The sequence below is a fragment of the Scyliorhinus canicula genome, chromosome 17 (genome assembly GCF_902713615.1).
Source record: "Scyliorhinus canicula chromosome 17, sScyCan1.1, whole genome shotgun sequence".
Classification (NCBI taxonomy): domain Eukaryota; kingdom Metazoa; phylum Chordata; class Chondrichthyes; order Carcharhiniformes; family Scyliorhinidae; genus Scyliorhinus; species Scyliorhinus canicula.
This window is the reverse complement of record NC_052162.1, coordinates 114042180-114067315: the sequence shown is the minus strand read 5'-3', so window position 1 is coordinate 114067315 and position 25136 is coordinate 114042180. Positions and strand designations below refer to the sequence as shown.

General features: G+C 46.9%; 1 protein-coding gene and 1 pseudogene across 2 annotated transcripts; one reads left to right on the top strand and one right to left on the bottom strand.

The window, feature by feature from the left end:
- Nucleotides 1–927: 927 nt before the first annotated feature.
- On the bottom strand, nt 928–25132 carry LOC119951536 (annotated as a pseudogene).
- On the top strand, nt 7421–14412 carry LOC119952230 (josephin-2-like). Of its 2 annotated transcripts, none has more exons than XM_038775881.1 (2): nt 7421–7758; nt 13420–14412. In XM_038775881.1, exon 2 carries the CDS (start codon nt 13663–13665, stop codon nt 14236–14238), a length of 576 nt encoding a protein of 191 aa, XP_038631809.1. In that variant the 5' UTR covers nt 7421–7758; nt 13420–13662; the 3' UTR covers nt 14239–14412. The 2 variants fall into 2 exon arrangements, with proteins under 2 accessions (XP_038631809.1, XP_038631810.1); XM_038775882.1 differs by lacking the exon at nt 7421–7758 and adding an exon at nt 7763–7854.
- Nucleotides 25133–25136: the final 4 nt, after the last annotated feature.

Below are 25136 nucleotides of genomic sequence, written 5' to 3'. Positions count from 1 at the left end.
GGACAATGGAGTGTATAAATCACATAACTTTATTCCACAAGCAGTAAAACAGTTACCCTTAAATTATCCCACTAATTACAGGCCCAAGATTCTCAATAGTACCCGAGCCCATGGACTCATTCGAGCTGCAGGTTAGATTCTGTATCTCAATCTCCTCGGGGTCCTCTTCCGAGAAGATGGGTCTCGCCGCTGCTTCTTTCCGTCTTTGGGCAGTCGTCTCGATTACCTCTGCGTGGAGTCTTCACTGCTGGGCGGTCCAAGGGTTCGATCATTATACCCTTTCTGTGTCCTTCCAGAATGTTCTCTGACCCCAGCCGATGAGGTCACAGGGTGAGTGTGGCACCACCCAATGGGGTTACTAATGGCCACTCAGCAGGACACCGGGAATCTGTCCACCGGAGTCCATTTCCCGGTGCATTGTTTGTTATGTAACTTTGTCTATTCAAAACAATCAATCGATGAATAGAGCCAATTATCTCTTGATTGGTGATTGATAGAGCAGAGCAGCTCCAGACATGTGCTGGCAGCTTGTCGGAGTTCAGTGTATTCAGGCTGGTTGCTGGAGCTGCTGTGGCTCCATTTAAAATGGCCAATTTTTAATTTAAAGTGTTTAATTTTATCGAGTCTAAAATACAGGCCACTGCACATTTTACCAGAGAACTGTCCTATGGTGAGACATTGGGGAAACTGGGCCTGTATTCACAGTTGTCTGTGCTAGATTGGGAAATTACAATAAAAGCTATGACGATAGACAGGCAATCACAAGTATTTGTGGAATTGTTACATATTTACATAAAATATAGACTCCCTTAATAAACAAAAATCCAACAGAAGTTTTGCAACCGTGGCTGACAAGCAAAGTTAAAGATTGCATTAGATCAAAGGAAGAGGTTCATAAAGTGGCCAAAATCATAGTAAACCTGAGAATTAGGAACTTGGTCCTCCTTTGCTGAAAACCAAACCAAGAGACTGATAAAGAAAGAGAAAATAGAATAATGTGAGCAAACAGGCGAGAAACATAAAACGACAGGAAAAGCTTCTATAGGAATGTGTAAAGGAAAAGATTAGCAAAGACCAATGTGGGTCCATTCCAGGCAGAGACAGGAGAGTTTATAATGGGGAATAAGGAAATGGCAGAGAAACTAAACAATGTGTGTCTGTCTTCACGGAGGAAGATACAGAAATTTTCCCCAAACATGAGAACACCAAGGGACTGGTGAGAATGAGGAACTGAAAGAGATTGGTAATCGTGAAAAACTAGTACTGGAGAAATTAATGTGGTTAAAAATTAATAAATGTTTTTTTTCATGTATGGAATGATCTGTTTGAACTGTATGTAGAACAATACATTTCACTGTACCTCGGTACACATGGCAATAAAAAAATTAACCCAAAATGCCCAAAAGCTGATGCTCTACATCCCAGAGTGTTGAAAGAGGCGGCTGGAGAGATAGTGGATACATTGGTGATCATCTTTCAAAATTCTCTAGATTGGAAGGTGGTAAATGTAAGCCCGTTATTTAAGGAGGGAGAAAGAAAACAGGGAACCATAGACCACAGAGGATGGCAGGACTGTCCTATGAATAGAGATTGGGGAAACTGGGCCTGTATTCACTAGAGTTTTGAAGAATGAGAGGTGATCGGCACAGGCTCGAAGGGCCTGTTCCTGTGCTGTACTTGTCTTTGTCCTTTTATATCACCGAAACGTAAGATACTGAAAGGAATAGACAGGGTGGGCGCAGGTGAGATGTTTCCCCTGTTGGAGAGTCTGGAACCAGGGGACACAATTTCAAAATAAGGGGGAAGCCATTTCAGACGGGTCTCGGAGGAGACATTTCTTTACTCAGAGGGTTGTGAATCTTTGGAATTCTCTACCCCAGAGGGCTGTGGGAGCTCAGTCATTGAGTGTGTTTAAAGCAGAAACTGACAGATTTCTAAATACCAATAACACAAAGGGATATGGGGATAATGTGGGGGAAATGGCATTGAAGTGGATGATCAGCCATGATTGTATTGAATGGTGGAGCAGGCTTGACGGGCTGAATGGCCAACTCCTGCTCCTATGTTCCAATGATACAAAGATATGTAGGAAAGTAAATTGTGAAGAGGACATAATGAGGTTACAAAAGGATATAGATAGGTTAAGTGAGTGGGAAAAGATCTGCCCAATCGAATATTATGTGGGAAAATGTGACATTACCCAGTTTGGCAAAAAAGAATGAAAAAGCTTATTATCTAAATGGTGAGAGATTGCAGAACTCTGAGATTCAGAGGGATCTGGGTGTCCAAGAGCATGAATCACAAAAGGTGAGTATACAGGTACATTAAGTAATTAGGAAAGCTAATAGAATGTTATTGTTTACGGTGAGGGGAATTGAATACAAATGTAGGGAGGTTATGCTTCAGTTATACAGGACATTGGTGAGACCACATCTGGAGCACTGTGTACAGTATTGCTCTCATTTAAGGAATGATGTCAATGTGTTGGAAGCAGTTCAGAGAAGGTTTACTGGAAGGTTTACCTGGAATTGGAGGCTGGTCTTATGAGGAATGATTGGACAGGCTGGGTTGGTGTCCGATGGAGTTTAGGTGACTTGATTGAAAATTGATATAAGATCCTGAGGGGCCTTGACAGGGTGGATGTGGAAAGGATGTTTCCTCTTGTGGGAGAATCTAGAAATTGGAGTCACTTTAAAAGTTAAAACTTGCCCATTTAAGGCAGAGGAGAACTTTTTCTCTCCAAGGATCTTTGGAACTCTCTTCCTCAAAGGGCAGTGGAAGCAGAGTCTTTGAATATTTTTCAGGCAGAGCTGGATACATTCTTGCCAAGTAAGAAGGTGAAAGGTTATCATGGGGTCAGCAGGGGTGTGGAGGTGAGGTTCAAGTCAGGTCAGCCGGTAACTTATTGAATGGTGGAGCAGGCTCGAGGGGCCGAGTGGCCTACTCCTGCTCCTAATTCATATGTTATCACATTCTTTATAATAGATTGTAGCATTTTCCCTGCAACTGATGTCAGGCTAATGGGTCTGTGGTTCCCCGTTTTCTCTCTCTCCTTAAATAGTGGGGTTACATTTACCACCTTCCAATCTGCAGGAACCATTCCAGAATCTATAGAATTTAAAAAGATGATCGCCAATGTATCCACTATCTCTGCAGCCGCCTCTTTCAACACTCTGGGATGTAGAGAATCAGCTTATGGGGATTTATTAACTTTCAATCCCATCTATTTCTCCAGTGCTACTTTTTCACTAATACGAATCTCTTTCAGTTCCTCGTGCTCACTGGTCCCTTGGTTCTCTTGTGTTTTTGGGACAATTTCTGTATCTTCCTCCGTGAAGACAGACACACATTGTTTAGTTTCTCTGCCATTTCCTTATTCCCCATTATAAACTCTCCTGTCTCCTGGAATGGACCCACATTGGTCTTTGCTAATCTTTCCCTTTTCACATTCCTATAGGAGCTTTTCCAGCCGGTTTTTATGTTTCTCCCCAGTTTGCTCTCATATTCTATTTTCTCTTGATCAGTTTCTTGGTGCTCCTTTGCTGAATTCTAAAACAAGTTCCCAATCCTCAGGCTTACAGCCATTTGGGCCACTTTATTAGCCTTTTCCTTTGATCTAATGGAACCTTTAGCTTTTCTTCTTCGCCACGGTTGCATCACTTTTCCTGTCTCAGAATCCCTGAGAGAGAAAGAGAAGAGAGAACGAAATGCAGTCCTGGATGTAATTGAAGCAGAAACAATAACAGCAGAATCCATCACTGTAATCAATTGTGAACTTGTTGGTGTCTCTGCAGGTTGGATGAATCACTGAATTTCTTCCCACACTGAGAGCAGGTAAATGGCTTCTCCCCAGTGTGAACTCGCTGGTGTGTCTGCAGGCTGCTTGACTGAGTGAATCCCTTCCCACACTGAGAGCAGGTAAATGGCTTCTCCCCAGTGTGAACTCGCTGGTGTGTCTGCAGGCTGCTTGACTGAGTGAATCCCTTCCCACACTGGGAGCAGGTGAATGGCCTTTCCCCAGTGTGAACTCGCTGGTGTTTCCTCAGATTACATAACTGAGTGAATCCCTTCCCACACTGAGAGCAGGTGAACGGCCTCTCCCCAGTGTGAAGGCGGCGGTGTTTCTGCAGGCTGGATAAGTGAGTGAATCCCTTCGCACACTGAGAGCAGGTGAATGGTTTCTCCCCAGTGTGAATTCGCTGGTGTGACTTCAGGCTGAATAACGCAGTGAATCCCTTCCCACACTGAGAACAGGTGAATGGCTTCTCCCCAGTGTGAACTCGCTGGTGTTTCCTCAGATTGAATACCTCAGTGAATCTCTTTCCACACTGAGAGCAGGTGAACGGCCTCTCCCCAGTGTGAAGCCGCTGGTGTTTCTGCAGGTGGGATAATTGAGTGAATCCCTTCACACACTGAGAGCAGGTGAACGGCCTCTCCCCAGTGTGACTGCGTCGGTGAACTTCCAGCAGAGATGGGACTCTGTATCCCTTCCCACAGTCCCCACATTTCCATCGTTTCTCCATGTTTTAGGTCAACTCGTGTCTCTCCATGTTGGACAATCAGTTGAAGCCTCGTCCACACACAGAACACGTGTACGGTCTCTCCCCGCTGTGAATGGTGCGATGTTTTTTCAGGCTGTGTAACTGTTTAAAGCTCTTTACACAGTCAGTGCTCTGGAACACTCTCACTCGGGTGTGTGTGTGACTCGGTGCTTTTCCAGTCACATTGGTGTTTAAACTTTGTTGAAGTCAACAGGTCGGGCAAACATTTCTCATAGATTTAATGGTCGATGAACCAAGTGACTCTATCAGATCCAGACGTGATGTTTGAGATTTCTGTCTGTAAATCCTATCCTTTCACATCCTGTAAAAGGAGTTTACAAAAGACATCACAGTCAGTACAGGATAGAAATTTAGAACAGATTATTTTAATTTCTCAGGAACATTCTTTCCTCTCTCATTCCCCAAAAGCTGTAAATCTCCATCCCACACACTCTCCCTCCATTCTCACTCTGCTGTATCTAATATTCACCCTCCCAATTCTCCTGAAGGTGCTGATTCAGGCTGATTGACAGATCCATGCTCACTGCTCCCTGTCCTAGACACAGAGACCATAACAAATAACAACAGAGCTACAGTTGGCCATTCAGCCCATCAAGACTACTTGACCATTCAATGAGATCATTGGCTAATCTACCTCAGCACCATTTTTCCACACTATCCCCCATATCCCTCGATATCTTCAATATAGAGAAACCTATCAATCTCGGTCTAAAAATACTTGATGACTGAGGCTCCACAGTCCTCTGGGGTAGAGAATCCCAAAGCTTCAGCACAATGTCTTTAAATTCATTGCCAGGGGCAGCACGGTAGCACTGCTACCCCTCAGTGCCGATGACCTGAGTTCGATCCCGGCGCCAAGTCACCGTTCATGTGGAGTCTGCACATTCTCCCTGTGCCAGCGTGGGTCTCACCTCCACAATGTAAATCGATGTGCAGAGTCGGTGAATTGGCCACGCTAAATTGCCTCTTAATTGAAAAAAAAAGAATTGGGTACTCTAAATTTAAATTTTGTTTGAAGGACAATTACGTTTCGGAGCCAGATATGTAATTAAAGCATCATAAAAAGTGTGGGCTAATGTAATGTTGTTTGGATGAAGGGGATTCCCTGTGGAGTTAATTAGATTTCAGCTTGGTGAGATGATGTCAGTACTGGGAGGAGCCAAGCTTGAATGATGAGGGCCTTGAGCCTTGGGCAAGGTGCTAAACAGCTTAAAGCTAGCACGCATGGCAGAGAAAGTTTTTTAAAAATGCAAATAGTTGAAATAGACGAAGATAGAAACAGCGTAACGTTCTTTTTAGACTTTGAGCAGAATGCAACATGTGTTTTTTGAAATGTTTGGCAGTCTTGGGCATGATGCGAAGTCGCGGTTTTAAATGTAACACATCTATTTTGTTAAACATGAGACAATGCTTTGTAATTGACATGCGCTGGAGAGACGGATTAAAATGTTTAAAGTCTCGGAACGGCAGTTGCAAATAACACCGTAAGAAGTCTTACAACACCAGGTTAAAGTCCAACATGTTTGTTTCAAACACTAGCTTTCGGAGCACTGCTCCTTCCTCAGGTGAATTCAGAAGACCATTCGGCCCATCGAGTCTGCACCGGCTCCTGGAAAGAGCACCCCACTTAAGCCCACACCTCCACCCTATCCCCGTAAACTAGTAACCCCACGTAACCGGAGGGCAATTTAGCATGTCCAATCTATCTAACCTGCACATCTTTGGGCTGAGAGGAAACTGGAGCACCTGGAGGAAACCCATGCAGGCACAGTGAGAACATGCAGACTCCACACAGACAGTGACCCAAGGTGGGAATCGAACCTAGGACCCTGGGGCTGTGAAGCAACTGTGCTAACCACTGTGCTAGCATGCCGTCCCTGTCTGATGCATTGTTTAAAGTATGGGACTCCTTCACAAATACATAGGTTCCAATTTGACTGACTTGCTCCTCCTGAGCTTTCCATGAGTGAATTCAATTTAATTTAGGCTGGGAGTAGGGCACAGTGGTTAATGCTGCCAAATCAGCGCGAGGGACCCAGGTTCAATTCCAGCCTTGGGTTGCTGTCCGTGTGGAGTTTGCATATTCTCCTTGTGTCTTTGTGTGTTTCTTCCGGGTTCTCCGGTTTCCTCCCACTGCTCAAAGATGTGCAGCTAAAGTGGATTGGTCACAATAAATTGCCCCTTAGTGTCCAAGATGTTTAGGTTAGGTGGGTTGACCATGATCAATACACCGGGTTACGAAGATAGGATGGGGAGTGGGCCTCAGTGAAGGGCTATTTCTGAGTCTCAGTGCAGACTTGAGGGGCGAATGGCCTTCTACACTATAGGAATTCTACGTCATTATGTTATGTTATTCATTTTAATTTGATTTTGCTATTCGTCTGGTTGTAATATTCGTCTCTCCTTAAATATCAGCCATCTCCTGGGGAAACCAGCCCTTTGATTGTGAACATTAGGAAAGAGACCATCCTTTTAGCCAGACAAATAAATGTGTCAAGCTGAGGGAGCAAAGGATGTCAATGTCTTTAAGAGAGAGAGAGACCTGGGCCAAGCTTTCCAGAGTCTGCACCCTCCCTGGATTCACTTCCTTTCCCTTCAGTTGCTGCAAGTGACCAATTGACGGTCAGAATGAGAAAAGAAATGGAAAGGGGGAGAAAAGAAAGTGTTTTACTCACAGATGTTAGAGACAGGAGGAGGTTTCAGTCTGTGTGAGGTCCCAGGTTTCTTCATTGTCCAGCTTCCGCATTCAGACAACGGGGAAGCTGATTGGATGGGGAAGAGAGTCCTTCCGGTTCACCAACTCTTCCAATTGGTCAACAACTTTCCTGCGCACGCATCAGAATCTGCGGTGACGTCGCCGGGTTCCGGCGCGCGGGCACAGCAGCTCCGCCCCACTCATTGTTCCCCCTCCTCCAGACAAGGTTTCGAGGCAACCGGAAGACAGCTCCGGCCAGAGTGAGAAGCCTCTCGGTGATTTCCCCTCCCCCCGGCCCGGGACTGCGCATATCCAAGAGAGAGGAGAGAGTGCGTATGTGTGAGGGAAAGTCCACCCCCTGACCTTCCAGCTGAGGTGTTGACCAATGGGAAGAGATAGGACCGGAAGGACTCTGCACCTCCAGCCAATCAACGCGCGTGCTTTGTGTGAATGGAGATTGAGCTTCACATCGACTGAACTCTCCTCCTGTCTCCAACATCTGTGAGTAAAACACTTTTTTTCTCATTCTCACCTTTATTTGGTCACTTGCAGCAACTGGAGGGGAAGGAAGTGAATGCAAGTGCACATTCTGGAAAGGTTGGTCCAGGTCTCTCTCTCTCTTAAAGACATTGACATTCTTTGCTCCCTCAGCGTGACACATTTATTTGCCGAGACTCTCTCTGAAGCTCAAATACGACAACTATAAACCATCCATGAGCCCTGCCCAGCCTGTAATATAACGGGGCCAGTTTCGCTCAGTTGTTTGGACAGCTGGTTTGTGATGCAGAACAAGGCTTCAATTCCCAGCTGAGGTTATTCATGAAGGCACCACCTTCTCAACCTTGTCTCTTGCCCGAGGTTTGTTGATCCTCAGGTTAAATCATCACCAGTCAGATATACCCCTAAAAGGGGAAAGCAGCCTGTGGTCATCTGGGACCTTGGCGACTTTACCCTTCATCTAACAATTGAATCCACTCGATATAATCCTCACTCAATCCGAAGCCTCGAACCATATGCACCAGATAATTCGACTCGAGCGAAAGCTTTCTCTGCATCGAAGGAGATCACCAGCCCATCCACTGTGTATTTCTGAAAAGCCTGAATCACATTCAGCAACCTTCCAACATTGTTACTGGAAAGTCTTCCCCCCCACCGCACACGATTGTTAGAAGGATGTCCTCCAGCCTTCTCGGCAAAACTTTAGATCGTAATTTGAAGTCAAGCTTCAAAAGAGATATTGGCCAATAAGAGGCACACTCTTCTGGGTCCTTCAGAATCAAAGAGACAGTAGCCTCCCGAAGAGTCGATGACAGCATCCCTGAGTCAAAAAAGTGACAATACAGACCCATCAATGTGTCCAACAACAAATCCTCAAGCCCCCGATAAAACTCACACCCACAGCCATCCGGTCCCGGTGCTTTATCCGGCTACAGTTCCTTCATGGCCTTTGAAACCTCTTCCCTAGAAAGGGGAGCATTAAGAGGCCCACATTGGCTTTCTGAGGCCTCTGAAAGCTTCAGGGACGAGAATAAATGCTCCATATCCAGCAACACTTCAGAGACTTTATAATCCTGCTTAGAATTCCCCAAATCCCTGTTTACCTCCTCTGTCTTCACAACCCTCCCCCATGCCGTACAGGGGGAATTGTTCCAATGTCGAACATTTTCTTTGTCAGACAGGTCAAGTATTTGTTCGGTTTATTCCCAAACTCGTACAAAGTCTGCCTCACAAACCTTTCTCGACCTGCTGCATCAATAGGGAGTCCAAAGCCACTCTTGCTGCATTAACCTCCTTCAGCAATAGCTTATTCGAGATCTCCTTATAATTCTGCCCAGCCTTCTTGAAACATACCCCCAGACGTTGCTGGTTCTTCAGCATCCGAGCATAAACTTTACATGTCTCCCATAAAATGGAGGGGGAAATACCAGGGGTCGCGTTAACCCAAAGGAAGAACTCAAACTCATTCTTAAAATGCTTCATAAATGAAGTATCGTTGATCAGAGTGACAGCAAACCTCCACATTCTCAACCTGGGGATGAACGCTCGAGTAGAAATTCCAGAGAAACGGGGATGGTCCACAATCGATGTTCACTACGGTGCAAGAGGACACCAGGTGTCGGATCGACCTTGAGATAAAAATGTTGTTGATTCTATTATGACATTGATTAGGGACATCGATTATGACATAGTGGCTGTTTAGCACAGGGCTAAATCGCTGGTTTTGAAAGCAGACCAAAGCAGGCCAGCAGCACGGTCCGATTCCCATAACAGCCTCCCTGAACAGGCACCAGAATGTAGCGACTAGGGGCTTTTCACAGTAACTTCATTTGAAGCCTACTTGTGACAATAAGCGATTTTCATTTTTATTTGGATTGGATGGATTGGATTGGATTTGTTTATTGTCACGTGTACCGAGGTACAGTGAAAAGTATTTTTCTGCAAGCAGCTCAACAGATCATTCAGTACATGGGAAGAAAAGGGAATTGAACAGAATTCAAGAAAATACATGAGAATACATAATAGGGCAACACAAGATATACAATGTAACTACATAAGCATTGGCATCGGATGAAGCAGACAGGGTGTAGTGTTAATGAGGACAGTCCATAAAAGGGTCATTTAGGAGTCTGGTGACAGTGGGGAAGAAGCTGTTTTTGAGTCTGTTCGTCCGTGTTCTCAGACTTCTGAATCTCCTGCCCGATGGAAGAAGTTGGAAAAGTGAGTAAGCCGGGTGGGAGGGATCCTTGATTATGCTGCCTGCTTTCCCCCGGCAGCGGGAGGTGTAGATGGAATCAATGGATGGGAGGCAGGTTCGTGTGATGGACTGGGCGGTATTCACGACTCTCTGAAGTTCCTTGCGGTCCTGGGCCGAGCAGTTGCCATACCAGGCTGTGATGCAGCCCGAGAGGATGCTCTCTATAGTGCATCTGTAAAAGTTGGTAAGAGTTAATGTGGACATGCCAAATTTCCTTAGTTTCCTGAGGAAGTAAAGGCGCTGTTGTGCTTTCTTGGTGATAGCGTCGACATGAGTGGACCAGGATAGATTTTTGGTGATGTGCACCCCTAGGAATTTGAAACTGCTCACCATCTCTACCTCGGCTCCGTTGATGCTGACAGGGGTGTGTACAGTACTATGCTTCCTGAAGTCGATGACCAGCTCTTTAGTTTTGCTGGCATTAAGGGAGAGATTGTTGTCGTTGCACCACTCCACTAAGTTCTCTATCTCCCTCCTGTATTCAGACTCGTCGTTGTTCGAGATCCAGCCCACTATGGTCGTATCGTCAGCAAACTTGTAGATGGAGTTGGAACCAAGTTTTGCCATGCAGTCGTGTGTGTACAGGGAGTAGAGTAGGGGGCTAAGTACGCAGCCTTGCGGGGCACCGGTGTTGAGGACTATTGTGGAGGAGGTGTTGGTGTTCATTCTTACTGACTGTGGTCTGTTGGTCAGAAAGTCAAGGATCCAGTTGCAGAGCGGAGAGCCAAGTCCTAGGTTTTGGAGCTTTGATATGAGCTTGGCTGGGATTATGGTGTTGAAGGCGGAGCTGTAGTCAATAAATAAGAGTCTGATGTAGGAGTCCTTGTTTTCGAGATGCTCTAGGGATGAGTGTAGGGCCAGGGAAATGGCGTCTGATGTGGACCGGTTGCGACGGTATGCGAATTGAAGTGGATCAAGGCGTTCCGGGAGTATGGAGGTGATGCGCTTCATGATGAGTATCTCAAAGCACTTCATTACAACTGACGTCAGGGCCACCGGGCGGTAGTCATTGAGGCACGTTGCCTGGTTCTTCTTTGGTACCGGTATGATGGTGGTCTTCTTGAAGCAGGTGGGGACCTCGGAGTGGAGTAGGGATAGGTTAAAGATGTCTGTGAAGACCTCTGCCAGCTGGTCCGCGCAGGTTCTGAGTGCACGACCAGGGATCCCGTCCGGGCCCATCGCCTTCCGTGGGTTCACTTTCAGGAAGGCCGATCTGACTTCGGAAACGGTGATGGTGGGTATGGGTGAATTATGGGTTGCTGGGGCACTCGATAGCGGGTTGTTGGTTACCTGCTCAAACCGAGCATAGAATGCGTTAAGTTCATCGGGGAGGGGTGCACTGCTGCCAGAGATACTGCTCGGCTTCGCTTTGTAGCCCGTTATGTTGCTTAGTCCTTGCCACAACCGCCGAGAGTCTGTCTGTGACTCTAGCTTAGTTTGATATTCTCTCTTGGCATCTCGGATGGCTGGTGCAAAGTTCTCCAAACATCCAAATAACCCACCTCCTCGCAAGTAAACGCCAACGGCCTAGCTTGCAGCATGAGGTGGTGGATGGGGGGGGAGGGGGGTTCCTGGTAACCGGAAGCATATCTACCAGCGGATTTAAGGGACAGTTGAAGTCACCAACCACAAAAGAGTTTGTTGAAACTAACTCTGCAAAATTCGCAAAAGCCTTAGTAATGAACTCCGGGGAGTAATTCGGGGGTCCATAAACATTCATTATTGAAACAACATCTCCATGCACCGAACCTCGAATGATCACATATCCACCTTCTTTGTCCTTGGTGTAGGTTTCAATCTGAAAAGTGATATTTTCATTAATAAGGATTGCCACATCCCTGCTACTTGATGAAAAGGAGGCGAAAAAAACCTGCCCCACCCAATCCCCCCTCAATTTAAAGTGTTTCTCATCCAGATGAGTTTCCTGTAATAAAGCTATGTCGACTTTCTCCTTAAGAAAGGAGAGGATAACCATAGATTTGAGCCAGGGAAGTGGGATTGGAAATTTTTGGAGATGGAATTGGAAAGGAATTAGGACACGAAAAGGTTTATTTCTTGGGAGTCTTTTTGCAGGATTGAAGGAGCTGGGAGCGAAGTATAGGCTGGAGCAGGGGGAAATATTTAGATGTATGTAGGTTCGAGACTTTGCCAGAAAGGAGATTCAGAGCTTCCCAGTTGAGCCGGCTTCCACGTTGCTGGAGGAGGTGCTGACGACAGGGGGACTGGAGAAAGGATAGTATTGGCGGTTTATGGGGCTATATTGGAGGAGGAGAAGGCGCCTTGTGTGTTTCTGTTTGCCGTATGTATTGTTCTCATGTATGCAATGATCTGCCTGAACTGTACGCAGAACAATACTTTTCACTGTATCTCGGTACACGTGACAATAAACAAATCCAATCCTTACCATTGAGGTGATAGTATTTCTAATCAGTAAGGCTACTCCACCCCCTCTGCCATATTCTCTGTCCCTCCTGTAAACTTTATAACTGGTATATTTGGTACCCAGTCCAGACCATCCTGCTGCTTGTTTTTGGAACTGTGTTGAATTCCCCTGGGGCCTTTCCCTCCCCCTCCATTTGTTTGTTTAAAGTTCTTGCGACCTCCCTATTTATCCTTTCCGTGTGGACACTGGTCTCAGATCGGTTCAGGTGGAGATTGTCCTAACGGTACAGATCCCTCCTGTCCCAATACTGATGCCAGTGCCCCATGAAATGGAACCCCTCTTTCCTGCACCACTCCTTTAGCCACGTGTTTACTTCCCTAATTTTCTCATCCCTATGCCAAATTTGCATGTGGCTCGGGGAATAATCCAGAGATTATAACCCTTGGGAACCTGTTCTTTAATTTTGTTCCCAGTTCCTGATATTCCCAAACCGGTCCTCTTTCCGAGTCTTGCTGATGTTGTTTGTCCCAACCTGGACCACAGCAACTGGATCCTCCCCCTCCCTCTCCAATATCCTTTCAAGCCGGTTAGAGATGCCCCTCACCCTGGCACCGGGCAGGCAACATACCCTGTGGGACTCTCGGTCCTGCTTCCAAAGGATGTTATCAGTTCCCCTAATTATAGAATCCCCGACAACTACCACTTCCTCCCCTCCGCTTGAATGGCCTCCTGTACCAGGGTGCAGTGGTCAGCCAGCTCATCCTTCCTACAGTCACTGCTCCGATATCCTGCCCCTCCGAGTCCACTCCCTGGCGACTCGGCTGTGAATCCCTGAGATAAGGTTTCTGTCCTCACAGCTCCGAAACTCCGTCCCTCCGAGTCCCTGGAGACTAGGTTTGGGGAATAGGTATTGGAGACGAGGGATTGGGGAATGAGAGGAAAGAATGTTCCATAGGAACTGGAATTCTCTGTTCTGAATTTCTATCCTGTACCGAGTGTTGACTTTTGTAAACTCCTTTTACAGACATTACAAGAGGAGGAATTACGGACAAAAATCTCAATTGTCACGTCTCGGTCTTACAGAGTCACTCGATACCTTGGGATCTGAGTATCATTGGCCTTTGAATCTAGAAGGAGAAATGTTTGCCCAATCTGTCGGCATCAAAAGATTTTAACCATCAGTGTGACTGGAAAAGCACCGAGACACACACACCCGAGTGAGAGTGTCCCAGAGACTGTGGAAAGAGCTCTCTCCGGGTGTGTGGGGATGTCAGAGCCCCCCCTGGGTGTGGGGATGTCGGAGTCCTCCCCTCCGCTGTACCACGAGCGGCAGCGCCTGGAACTCTGCGCCCTCCACGCCCTTAACAACCTCCTGCAGCAGCCGCTCTTCACCCAGCAGCAGCTAGATGGGCTGAGCGACCAGCTGGCTCCCAACTGTCTGGTGAATCCACATCGCAGCTTGTTAGGAACCGGGAACTATGATGTCAACGTCCTCATGGCCGCCTTGCTAACTCAAGGTCTGGCTGCGATTTGGTGGGATAAACGCAAGTGGCTCAGCAGCTTGGTGCTGAGCCGGGTTCATGGCTTCATCCTCAACATTCCCTCCAACATGACGCTGGGCTTTGTCTCGCTCCCCATCCAGCGCAAGCACTGGGTGGCAGTCAGGCAAATCAACGGGGCCTACTACAACCTGGACTCCAAGCTAAAGGCCCCGGTTCCAATCGGGAATGAGGAGGAACTGAGGAAGTTCCTGCAGGACCAGATTGCCCAGGATCCCTGTGAGTTGCTGCTGGTGGTGCCGAGGGAGGTGGAGGAGGACGGAAGCTGGCTGCTCGCTCCCTGAACGCGAGAGGCGGGAGATCGGACAGCGGGCGTGGGGAGGGGGGAAGGTCTCGCCGCCGATGGCTTCCTGACTCAGACCTCCAGCTGTGACGGATTAAGCCAGCGCGCTGGGGAGGTGGAAAAAATAATTGGAAACTAAATTTATTAAAAAAAGAACTTGAAATGTTTAAACGGACAATATCAGCAGGACTTTTATTGAATCACTGCCTCTATCATTTCCTATATTGCTCCATCAACACATAGTTTAAGTTAATTGAACTAAGTTCATTTCAGACTGAAACAAATGGGAATGGGGTTTAATACAGAATATTATGCAATGTTGCTTGATGGTACAGTTAGAACTCAGCTCAATTCCTCGAGGTCACTCTCTCATTGGGAATATCACATCATTAAATAAAAGAATGACACCAATCACTGGGGAAAAAAAGATGCAAAAAGCAGCGGCGAAGAAGGGAGGAAACGTGGGTTCACCGTTGAATGAGAGGACTAGCTAACTAAAGTTGGCTAGTGAACGGAGGTGAGGTGAGAGGAGGGCTGTGGACATTGGAGCCTGATTAGCAGGTTTCGATGGGTCTTCATGCCGAGCAAGGCAGGGGGAAGGGATCGATACAGGGAGACTTTTTTTTCAGAGGAAGTGCAGGGGGGGATTCTGGGAGGGGGTGGAAGGGGTTCGAAGTTAATGGATAGGGGTGGGTCAGACTCATGGGGCAGGGCCCGGTGGTATGATGATGGTGGATCAGAAGGGTAGGGGGGAGTGAGAGACCCTCAGTTAGGATAGTCAATTGGAACGTGAGGGGGTTGGGAGGTCCAGTCAAGAGGTCACGGGTGCTTGCGCATCTTAAAGGTTTGAAAGCTGATGTAACAATGCTGCAGGAGACTCACCTGAGGGTGAAAGACCAGGTGAGACTTAAAAAGGGCTGGGTTAGCCAAGTGTTTCACTCTGGATTTGACAGAGGGCTCGAGGGATAGCGGTAATGGTCAGCAAAAGGGTACGATTCCAGATGGAGAAGGTGGTGGCAGATCAGGGGGGTAGGTATGTGATTGTGACAGGGGCACTGGAGGGGAGGTTAGTGGTGTTAGTAAGTGTGTACAGTCCCAATTGGGTCAATGTGGGATTCGCAAAGAAGGTGTTTGGGGCCATTCCCGACTTGGACACACACAAACTGATAGTGGGGGAGGACTGGGCCAGGGAAGTGGGATGGAAATTTTCGGAAATGGGAAGAGAAGGGGATTAAGACATTAAAAGATTTGTTTCTTAGGGGTCGGTTTGCAGGACTGAAGGAGCTGGAAGTGAAGTAGGGCAGGAGCAGGGAGAAATGTTTAGATCCATGCAGGTTCGGGATTTTGCCAAGAAGGAGATACAGAGCTTCCTGGTGGAGCCGGCCTCCACATTGCTGGAGGAGGTGCTGACGACAAGGGGACTGGAGAAAGGGGTAGTGCCAGCAGTCTAAGGAGCGATTTTGGATGAGGAGAAAGCACCACTGGAAGGGATCAAAGCAAAGTGGGAGGAAGAGTTGGGAGAGGTTATAGAGGAGGGGGTCTGGTGTGAGGTGCTCCGGAAAGTGAATGCCTCCACCTCGTGTGCGAGGGTGGGGCTGATACAGCGGAAGGTGGTGTCCAGAGCACACCTCAGGGGGGGCGAGGATAAGCCGATTCTTTGAAGGAGTAGAAGATTTGTGTGAACGTTGCCTGGGGGTTGGGGGGGGGGGGGGGGGGTCCACAGGTCCGCTAATCACATTCATATGTGTTGGTCCTGTCCAAAGCTAGGGGAGTACTGGAAGGAGGTGTTTAGGGTAATTTCCAAGGTGGTGCATGTGAAGCTGGACCCGGGTCCCCGGGAGGCCATATTCGGGGTGTCGGACTGGCCAGGGTTGGAAACGGGTGCGGAGGCAGATGTTGTAGCCTTCGCCTCGTTGATCGCCCGAAGGCAGATCCTGATGGGTTGGAGAGCAGCCTCTCCAGCCTGTGCCCTGGTGTGGCAGGGGGACCTGCTGGAATTCTTGACTCTTGAGAAGGTTAAGTTTGAACTGAGGGGAAGGACGGAGGCATTCTACAAGTCATGGGCATTATTCATTATGCACTTTCAAGAACTGGATAACATCAAACATTAGTTGTGGATGGGTGAGTGGGAGAGTTGTGGGGGAGGGGGGCTGTGTATTAAGGGTGACTATGGGTAATCACTGATTCCTTTTTGTCATTTGTTTATGTGAACATGCGGGCTGATGTTTGGGGGTTGGTGGGTGGATGGGATCGTTGTTATTGTTATGGGGATTGATATACCTGTTGCTAATTATTGTTTATTGTTGGTTGGTGTAAATTCGGCAGAAAATGTGAAAAAGGAGATTAAAAATATATTTTTTCAAAACACTGCAATGAAGTTGCTGTGAAAATCTCCTCGTCGCCACATTCCGGAGCCTGTTCGGGTACAGAGGGAGAATTCAGAATTTCCAAATTACCTAACAAGCATGTCTTTGGGAATTGTGGGAGGAAACCGGAGCGCCCGGAGGAAACCCACGCAGACACGGGGAGAACGTGCAGATTCCACATAGACAGTGACCCAAGCCAGGAATCGAACCTGGGACCCTGGTGCTGTGAAGCAACAGTGCTAATCACTGTGGTACCGTGCTACCCTAACAGCCAATCCTGACAAAGTGGCTGTCTCCAGCTATTCTACATGGAATCACTTCTCTTTTCAGTGACTACAATGTACTGACATCATCAAACCTAAACACGTAGAGCTTTCATACTCATCAATTCTCAAACAGGCTGAATGTGCCCTGGTGGCCAAAGTGGGGAGTCACAGGAACAGGTTACAGAGGAGCCAAAGAGAAAACATTTGGGTCCAGAACATTGTGAACAGCCATTCACTCTGGTTGTCTCTGATCCTCAAGACATTTTTTGCTTTTTCTTAAAACCATGTTCTGTCTCATTAATAAACTTTTATCAGGAAAAATATTAGATTTTTCTGGACTTTTCATGATTAGATTTCTGTATTTTAGGGAAAGTGGGTGAGAGGGGTTGGCAGGCTCTGTACTGTTAAAAATGGGAAGTCAAAACTTTTGTCTCTGAACCATCACTTCAACATTTGCCAGTCAAATTCATGTTATTTATACTGGGGTTTTATGATTAGATTTCTGCACTGGAGGCAAAGGGTGGGGGTTTAAAGGGTAACTTTCCATTTCTAACTTTGTATTGTCTATAGTATCAGCCGTAGCTCAGTGGGCAGCTCTCTCATATCTGGGGCAACAGGTTGTGGGATCAAATCCCAGTCCAGAGACCTGAGGACAAAAATCACATCCAACATTCCTGGTCCCAGCACTGAGGGAGTGCCTTCTTTCAAATAAGATGTTAAACTGAGGCCCTGTCTGCCCCTCTCAGGTGGGTGTAAAAGTTCCCACAGCCACTATTTTGAAGAAGAGCAGGGGAGTTATCCCGGGTGTCCTGGTCAATATTTATCCGTCAATCAGCAGCACTAAAAACAGATCATCTGCTCAATATCACATTGCTGTGTGTGGGATCTTGCTGTGTGTAAATTGGCTGCTGCGTTTCCTACATTACAACAGTGACTACACTTCAAAAGTACTTCATTGGCTGTAAAGCACTTTGGGACGTCCTGTGGTTGTGAAAGGCGCTATAGAAATGCCAGTTTGTAAATTGAAGATTTCTGTTATCTGATCTTATTATCTGGAACTTAATTGATTTCAGCCACATTTTTCACTCCCAAGGTTGGGAGTCTTTGGAACTCTCTTCCTCAAAGGGCAGTGGAAGCAGAGTCTTTGAATATTTTCAAGGCAGATCTGGATAGAATCCTGTTCATGAAAGGTTATCGGGGAGGAGGGTCGGCAGGAATACCACAAGAAATAGGAACAGGAGTTGACCATTCGGCCCTTCGAGCCTGCCCCGCCATTCAATCATGGCTGATCCAACATTTATCTTGTCCACTTTCCTGCCCTTTCCCTGTAATGCTTGATTCTCTCGCTGATCAAGAATCTATCTCAGCCTGAAATATGGACAAGGACTCTGTCCCCACAGCTCTCAGTTCCAAAGACTCACAACCCTCAGTGAAGAAATTTCTTCTCATCTCAGTCTACTTTATTCTGGTCCACAGCTGCAGCAAGACTTATACTCCAACCCCCTTGGAATCAGGGCCAACATTCCATTAGCTTCCTGATTACCTGCTGCACCTGTCTGCTAGCTTCCTGTGTTTCCTGCACAAGTTCCCCCGAGTCCCTTTGTGTTGCAGCTTTCGGCAGTTTTTCACCATTTAAATAATACTGTTCTTTCGTTCTCTCTTCCAAAATGAACAACTTCACATTTTCCCACATTATGCTCCATTTTCCAACTTTTTGTCCACTTGCTTAACCTCTCAATATCTCTTTGCAAACTGTTTGTATCCCCCTCACAACTTGCCTTTCCACCTATTTTTGTGTTGTCTGCACTTTGGGCACAGCGTTCGCTTCGACCTCCCAAGTCATTATGAGATATTATAAACAGTTGTGGTCCCAGAACTGATCCCTGTAGAGCCCCACTGGTTACAGTTGTAGTTTCCTGTCCATCAGCCAATTCTCTTCCTTCCCAACATACGTGCTCCAACACCATGGGCTCTTATAACTTAACCTTTAGTGAAGTACCTTGTTGAATGCCTTCCGAAAGTCCAAATACAACACATCTGCTGGTTTCCCCTCTGTCCACTCAAGTTGTGATAAATTAATCAGACACGGTTTCCCTTTCATAAAGCCAGGCTGACTCTGCTTATTATGATTTTCCAAATGTGTTGGTATTACTTACTTCGTAATTGATTCCAAAATGTTTCCAACAATAAAGGTCAGGCTAATCGGTCTATATTTACCTACTTTTTGTATAGGGGTATCACATTGGCAGTTCTCCAATCCTCCGGTACTTCTCCAGAATCGAAGAATTTTTGGAAAATTATAACCAATGCATCCACTGTCTCTGTCGCCATTTCTTTAGGATCCTAAGATGCAAGCATCAGGGCCGGGAACATAGCTGCCTTTAGCCCCATTAGTTTGTCTAACATGATTTGTCCAGTTTTAATTCCTCCCCCCTGTTCTTTAGCATTAATGGGATGTTCAAAGCCTCTTCAACCATAAAGACAGATGCAAAATATCTGTTTAACTCCTCTGCCACTTCCTTGTTCCCCATAACTATCTCCCAGATTTATTTTCTAAGGGGCCTGTGTGGAGTTGAGGTTACAATCAGTTCAGCCGGGAACTTACTGAATGGTGGAGCAGGCTCGAGGGGCCGAGTGGCCTATTCCTGCTCCTAATTCATATGTTATCACATCCTTTATAATAGATTGTAGCATTTTCCCTCCTACTGATGTCAGGCTAATGAGTCTGTGGTTCCCCGTTTTCTCTCTCTCCTTAAATAGTGGGGTTACATTTACCACCTTCCAATCCGCAGGAACCATTCCAGAATCTATAGAATTTTGAAAGATGATCACCAATGTATCCACTATCTCTACAGCCGCCTCTTTCAACACTCTGGGATGTAGACCATCAGCTTTTGGGGATTTATTCATTTTTAATCCAAAATATTCTCCAGTCCTACTTTTTCACTCATGCTCACAATTGTGAGAACCCCTTGGTTCTCTCGTGTTTTTGGGACAATTTCTGTATCTTCCTCCATGAAGACAGACACACATTGTTTAGTTTCTCTGCCATTTCCTTATTCCCCATTATAAACTCTCCTGTCTCTGCCTGGAATGGACCCACATTGGTCTTTGCTAATCTTTTCCTTTTCACATTCCTATAGGAGCTTTTCCAGTCGGTTTTTATGTTTCTCGCCAGTTTGCTCTCATATTCTATTTTCTCTTCATCAGTTTCTTGGTCCTCCTTTCCTGAATTCTAAAACAAGTTCCCAATCCTCAGGGTTACCACTATTTTGGCCACTTTATGAGCCTCTTCCTTGGATCTAATGGAATCTGTAACTTTTCTTGTTAGCTACGGTTGCATCACCTTTTCCTGTTGGATTTTTGATTCTTAAAGGAATTTATATCTGAGCAGCTGTGAAAATGAACGAAATGCAGTGCTGGATATAACTGAGAGCAGAAACAATAACAGAAGCTAACTCCTACCATCAATTGTGAACCTTTTGGTGTCTCAGTAGGTGGGAAGAATTACTGCATCACTTTTCCTGTGGATTTTTGTTCCTGAAAGGAATGTGTATTTGTTGCAAATATGTAATAAATCCTTAAATGCTGGCAGATGTCTGTTTATTGACTAATCTTTTGTTGCAATTTCCCAATCTCCCACAGACAACCTGTCTCTCATACCTCAACAGTTTCCTTCTTTGAGAAACACCCAGAAAAATTAAACAAAGAACCATGTAACCACTATAGCCCATCTTCATGGCAACGTGGCATGCTTTAGGGGGTTCCAAACAGAAATGGGAACTAAATATCTTCCAACTTCCAACATACTTCCATTCTGTGATCCTTGTGAAATTGGAAACCACGTATTCGCAACAAAGCTCAAAGAGCAACAGCCCACTGGAGGAAACGTTGCGAGACCAGTCGTTCCAGCAGAAAGAAACCCCGACCATCCGTATTGAGCAACTGACAGGATTAATACATTGCAGTTCCAATGTAATTGAGAGCAGAAAAAATAACAGCAGAATCCAATCCCTGCAATCATTTGTGAACTTGTTGGTGTCTCAGTAGTTGTGATGAAACACAAAATGTGTTCCCACATTGAGAGCAGATGAACGGCCTCTCCCCTGTGGGAACTCGCCGGTGTCTCCGCAGGTAAATGGATCACTCAATGCCTCCTCTAATCGGAGCAGGTGAATGGCCTCTCCCCGTGTGAACTCGCTGATGTCTCTGCAGGCTGGATGAATGTCGGAATCCTTTCCCACAATGAGAGCAGGTGAATGGCTTCTGCCCAGTGTGAATTCGCTGGTGACTCTTCAAGTGGGATAACTGAGTGAATCCAATACCACACTGAGAGCAGATGAACGGCTTCTCCCCAGTGTGAAATCGCTCATGTCTCCACAGGGTGGATGAATGTCTGAATCCCTTCCCACACTGAGAACAGATGAACGGCCTCTCCCCTGTGTGAACCCGCTGGTGTATCTTCAGGCTGGATAACTGAGCGAATCCCTTCCCACACTGAGAGCAGGTGAACGGCCTCTCCCCAGTGTGAATTCGCTGGTGTGTCCGCAGGGTGGATAAATCTCTGAATTCCTTCCCACACTGAGAGCAGGTGAACGGTCTCTCCCCAGTGTGAACTCGCTGGTGTGCCTGCAGGTGGGGTGCCTGAGTAAATCCTTTCCCACACTGAGAGCAGGTGAATGGCTTCTCCCCAGTGTGGATTCGCTGATGTGACTTCAGGCTAAATAACGCAGTGAATTCCTTCCCACACTGAGAGCAGGTGAATGGCTTCTCCCCGGTGTGAACCCGCTGGTGTGTCTTCAGGTTGGATACCTGAGTGAATCCCTTCCCACACTGAGAGCAGGTGAATGGCTTTTTCCCCAGTGTGAACCCGTTGGTGTGACTTCAGGCTAGATAACACAGTGAATCCCTTCTCACACTGAGAGCAGGTGAACGGTCTCTCCCCAGTATGAATTCGCTGATGTGACTTCAGGGTGGATGAATGTCTAAATCCCTTCTTACACTGAGAGCAGGTAAACGGCTTCTCCCCAGTGTGAACTCTTTCATGTGACTTCAGGCTGGATAATTCAGTGAATCCCTTCCCACACACAGAGCAGGTAAATGGCCTCTCCCCAGTGTGACTGCGTCGATGAATCTCCAGCTTAGATCGGACTCTGAATCTCTTCCCACAGACTTCACATTTCCACGATTTCTCCATGTTTTGGGTCTCGTCGTAACTCTCCAGATCAGACAATCAGTCGAAGCCTTGACCACACACAGAACACGTGTACGGTCTCTCCCCGCTGTGAATGGTGTGATGTTTTTTCAGGCTGTGTAACTGGTTAAAGCTCTTTCCACAGTCAGTGCTCTGGAACACTCTCACTCGGGTGTGTCTGTCTCGGTGCTTTTCCAGTCACACTGATGTTTAAAATCGTCTGAAGCGAACGGAACAGACAAACATTTCTCCTCCCTTCTCGATTCAAAGGCCGATGATATTCAGGCCCCGATGAACCGAGCGACTCTGGCAGATCGAGATGTGACTTTTGAGATTTCTGTCTGTAATTCCTCCTCTTCTAATATCCTGTAAAAACAATTTACAAAAGACATCATTGTCAGTAAAGGATAGAAACTCAGAACAGACAATTTTAATTCCTCTGGAACATTTTATCCTCTCTCACTCCGCAAAAGCTGTAAATCTCCATCCCACACACTCTCCCTCCATTCTCACCCTGCTCCACAACGAGTGAAGAACTCCCTCCTCATCTCAGCTTTGCCTCCATTTTCCTGCCTGTTATCCATAACCCTGGACTCCCTGGTCATCAGAAATCTGTCTGGGTGGGAACCATGTGATGCGGCGCAGGAGTAGCTGCTTTCCCGCAGGTTCTGATGCCACTCACCTAGAATCCGTCATTTATCCTGATTGCTCGGCACTCATCTACCTGATCCTTGAATTAATATTTGTTGTCATGTCTCTGGAAGACATCGGGATTAGGAAAGGTAAGATTAAGAAATCTGTTGATAAAAGAGCGGAGGCAGATTCAGTGGGGGTGCAGCCGCCTTTTCAACATGGCGGCCTGACCCTTGGGAGGTCTCTCGACCCCGCGCTCTCCGGGACTCTCTCGGAGGTGGCGAAGATGATGATTGCCGACATTCTCCGTGTTATTGACCAGAGGCTGAGTGAGCTGACTCAATATCTCTGAGCTCATGAGGCCGAGCTGTAAAACACCATGAAGAGGCTCATTGATCCCGAGGCTGCGAGGGAGACCGGGAAAGTGAAGGATGGGGAGGGAATATGGTCTTGGACCCGACGGGTGAGAATGGGGTGTTTCGGGACTTCTATAGCAAGCTGTACGGGTCGGAACCCCCAGCCGGGGCGGAGGCGATGAGGCGGATTTTAGAGGGGTTGGAGATCCCGAAGGTGGAAGAGGAGCTGGTGGAGGCCCTGGGGACCCAATTGCACTGGTAGAAGCATCCTTCACTTTCCCGGTCTCCCTCGCAGTCTCCTGCTTCCTCAACTGGTGCACTAGCATCCTGCTCGCCTTCTCCCTGTACTCATACACCACCCCACTCACCCTTCTCAACTGCCCCACCGCCTTTCCCATAGATAGAGGCCTGATGGATCTCTGTGTCTATTCGGAACCCTGGATATCCGTTATCCCTTCTTAGTTCCCAAATAACAGAGGTCAAGTCTGTGCTTTTTGGCAAAGTTCAGTTGAACTGTATTTGTCAGCTTGTGTCACTGGTAAACTTTATTTGTCAACATAAGATTAGGTCAGATTGATTGTCTTTAGTGAACACAGGAGTTGAGTTTAGAACATACAGGGCAGAAGGAGCCCATTTAAGCCCTCACTTCCACCCTATCCCCGTAACCCAATAACCTCTCCTAACCTTTTTTTGGTCACTAAGGGCAATTTATCATGGCCAATCCACTGAACCTGCACATCTTTGGACTGTGGGAGGAAACCGGACCACCCGGTGGGAACCCATGCACACATGGGGAGAACGTGCAGACTCCGAACAGACAGTGACCCAGCAGGGAATCGAACCTGGAACTCTGGTGCTGTGAAGCCACACTGCTAATCACTGGTGCTACCATGCTGCCCAATTTCATTCAATTACAAATTGTAATACACAGAATAAAATGACTGAGTGATTTAAAAAAAAAGAAAGATGGTGATTTAGCAAAAACAAGTAAAGGAAATAGGTTTCAGAAAGAGATAGATAGAGGTACTGAAGGTGATGCTATCGGGCAAGGCCCCTGGCCTGGAGGGGTAGCGGTGAAATTTTATAAGAAATTCTCAGGGGTAATGGGGCCGGTGCTGCTAAGGGATTTTAACAAGGCAAGGAAGCTGGGAGTGCTCCCCCAACGTTGTCACAGGCTTCGATATCCCTCATTTTGAAGCAGGAAAAGGACCCAGAACAATGTGAGTCATAGAGACCGATCTCCCTGCTAAATGTAGATGCTATTGGCTAAGATCTTGGCCTCGAGAATAGAGGATTGTGTCCCAGGGGTGATAGGGGATGACTAGAGGGGTTTGTGAAGGGGAGGCATCTGGCAGCCAACATCAGGAGGCTACTCAATGTGATCATGATACCTCCAGAGGGACGAGAGGTAGAGGTGGTAGTCGCCATGGATGCAGAAAAGGCCTTTGATCGAGTGGAGTGGGACTATTTGTGGGAGGTTCTGGGGCGGTTTGGATTTGGACAATGTTTTGTGGACTGGGTCCGGTTGTTATACCAGGCACTGGTGTCCTGTGTACAGACAAACCTGTTGCGTTCACATTATTTCAGGCTGCACTGGGGGACAAGGCCCACTCTCGCTACTGCTCTTTGCCATGGCTATAGAACCAGTGGCAATGGCACTGAGAACATCAGGGGATTTTGGGATGGTGGACATTATGAAAGAGACCATCCTTTAACCAGACAAATAAATGTGTCAAGGTGAGGGAGCAAAGGATGTCAATGTCTTTGAGAGAGAGAGACCTGGGCCAAGCTTTCCAGAGGGTGCCTCCCTGCAATGACTTCCTTTCCCTTCAGTTGCTGCAAGTGACCAATTGAAGGTGAGAATGAGAAAAGAAATGAAAAGGGGGAGAAATGAAAGTGTTTTACTCACAGATGTTGGAGAGAGGAGGAGGTTTCAGTTTGTGTGAAGCTCAATCTTCATCCACAGATAGCCCGCGCTGCTTGGTTGGAGGAGAAGAGTCCTTCCGGTCCCAACTCTTCCCATTGGCCAATACTTCAGCAGGCATGTCAGGGGAAGGGCGTTCCCTCGCACACGCGCAGCCTCT

What these genes read in the sequence shown, in the direction of transcription:
- LOC119952230 (XM_038775881.1), top strand. Translation starts at nt 13,663, where the DNA reads ATGTCAGAGCCCCCCCTGGGTGTGGGGATGTCGGAGTCCTCCCCTCCG.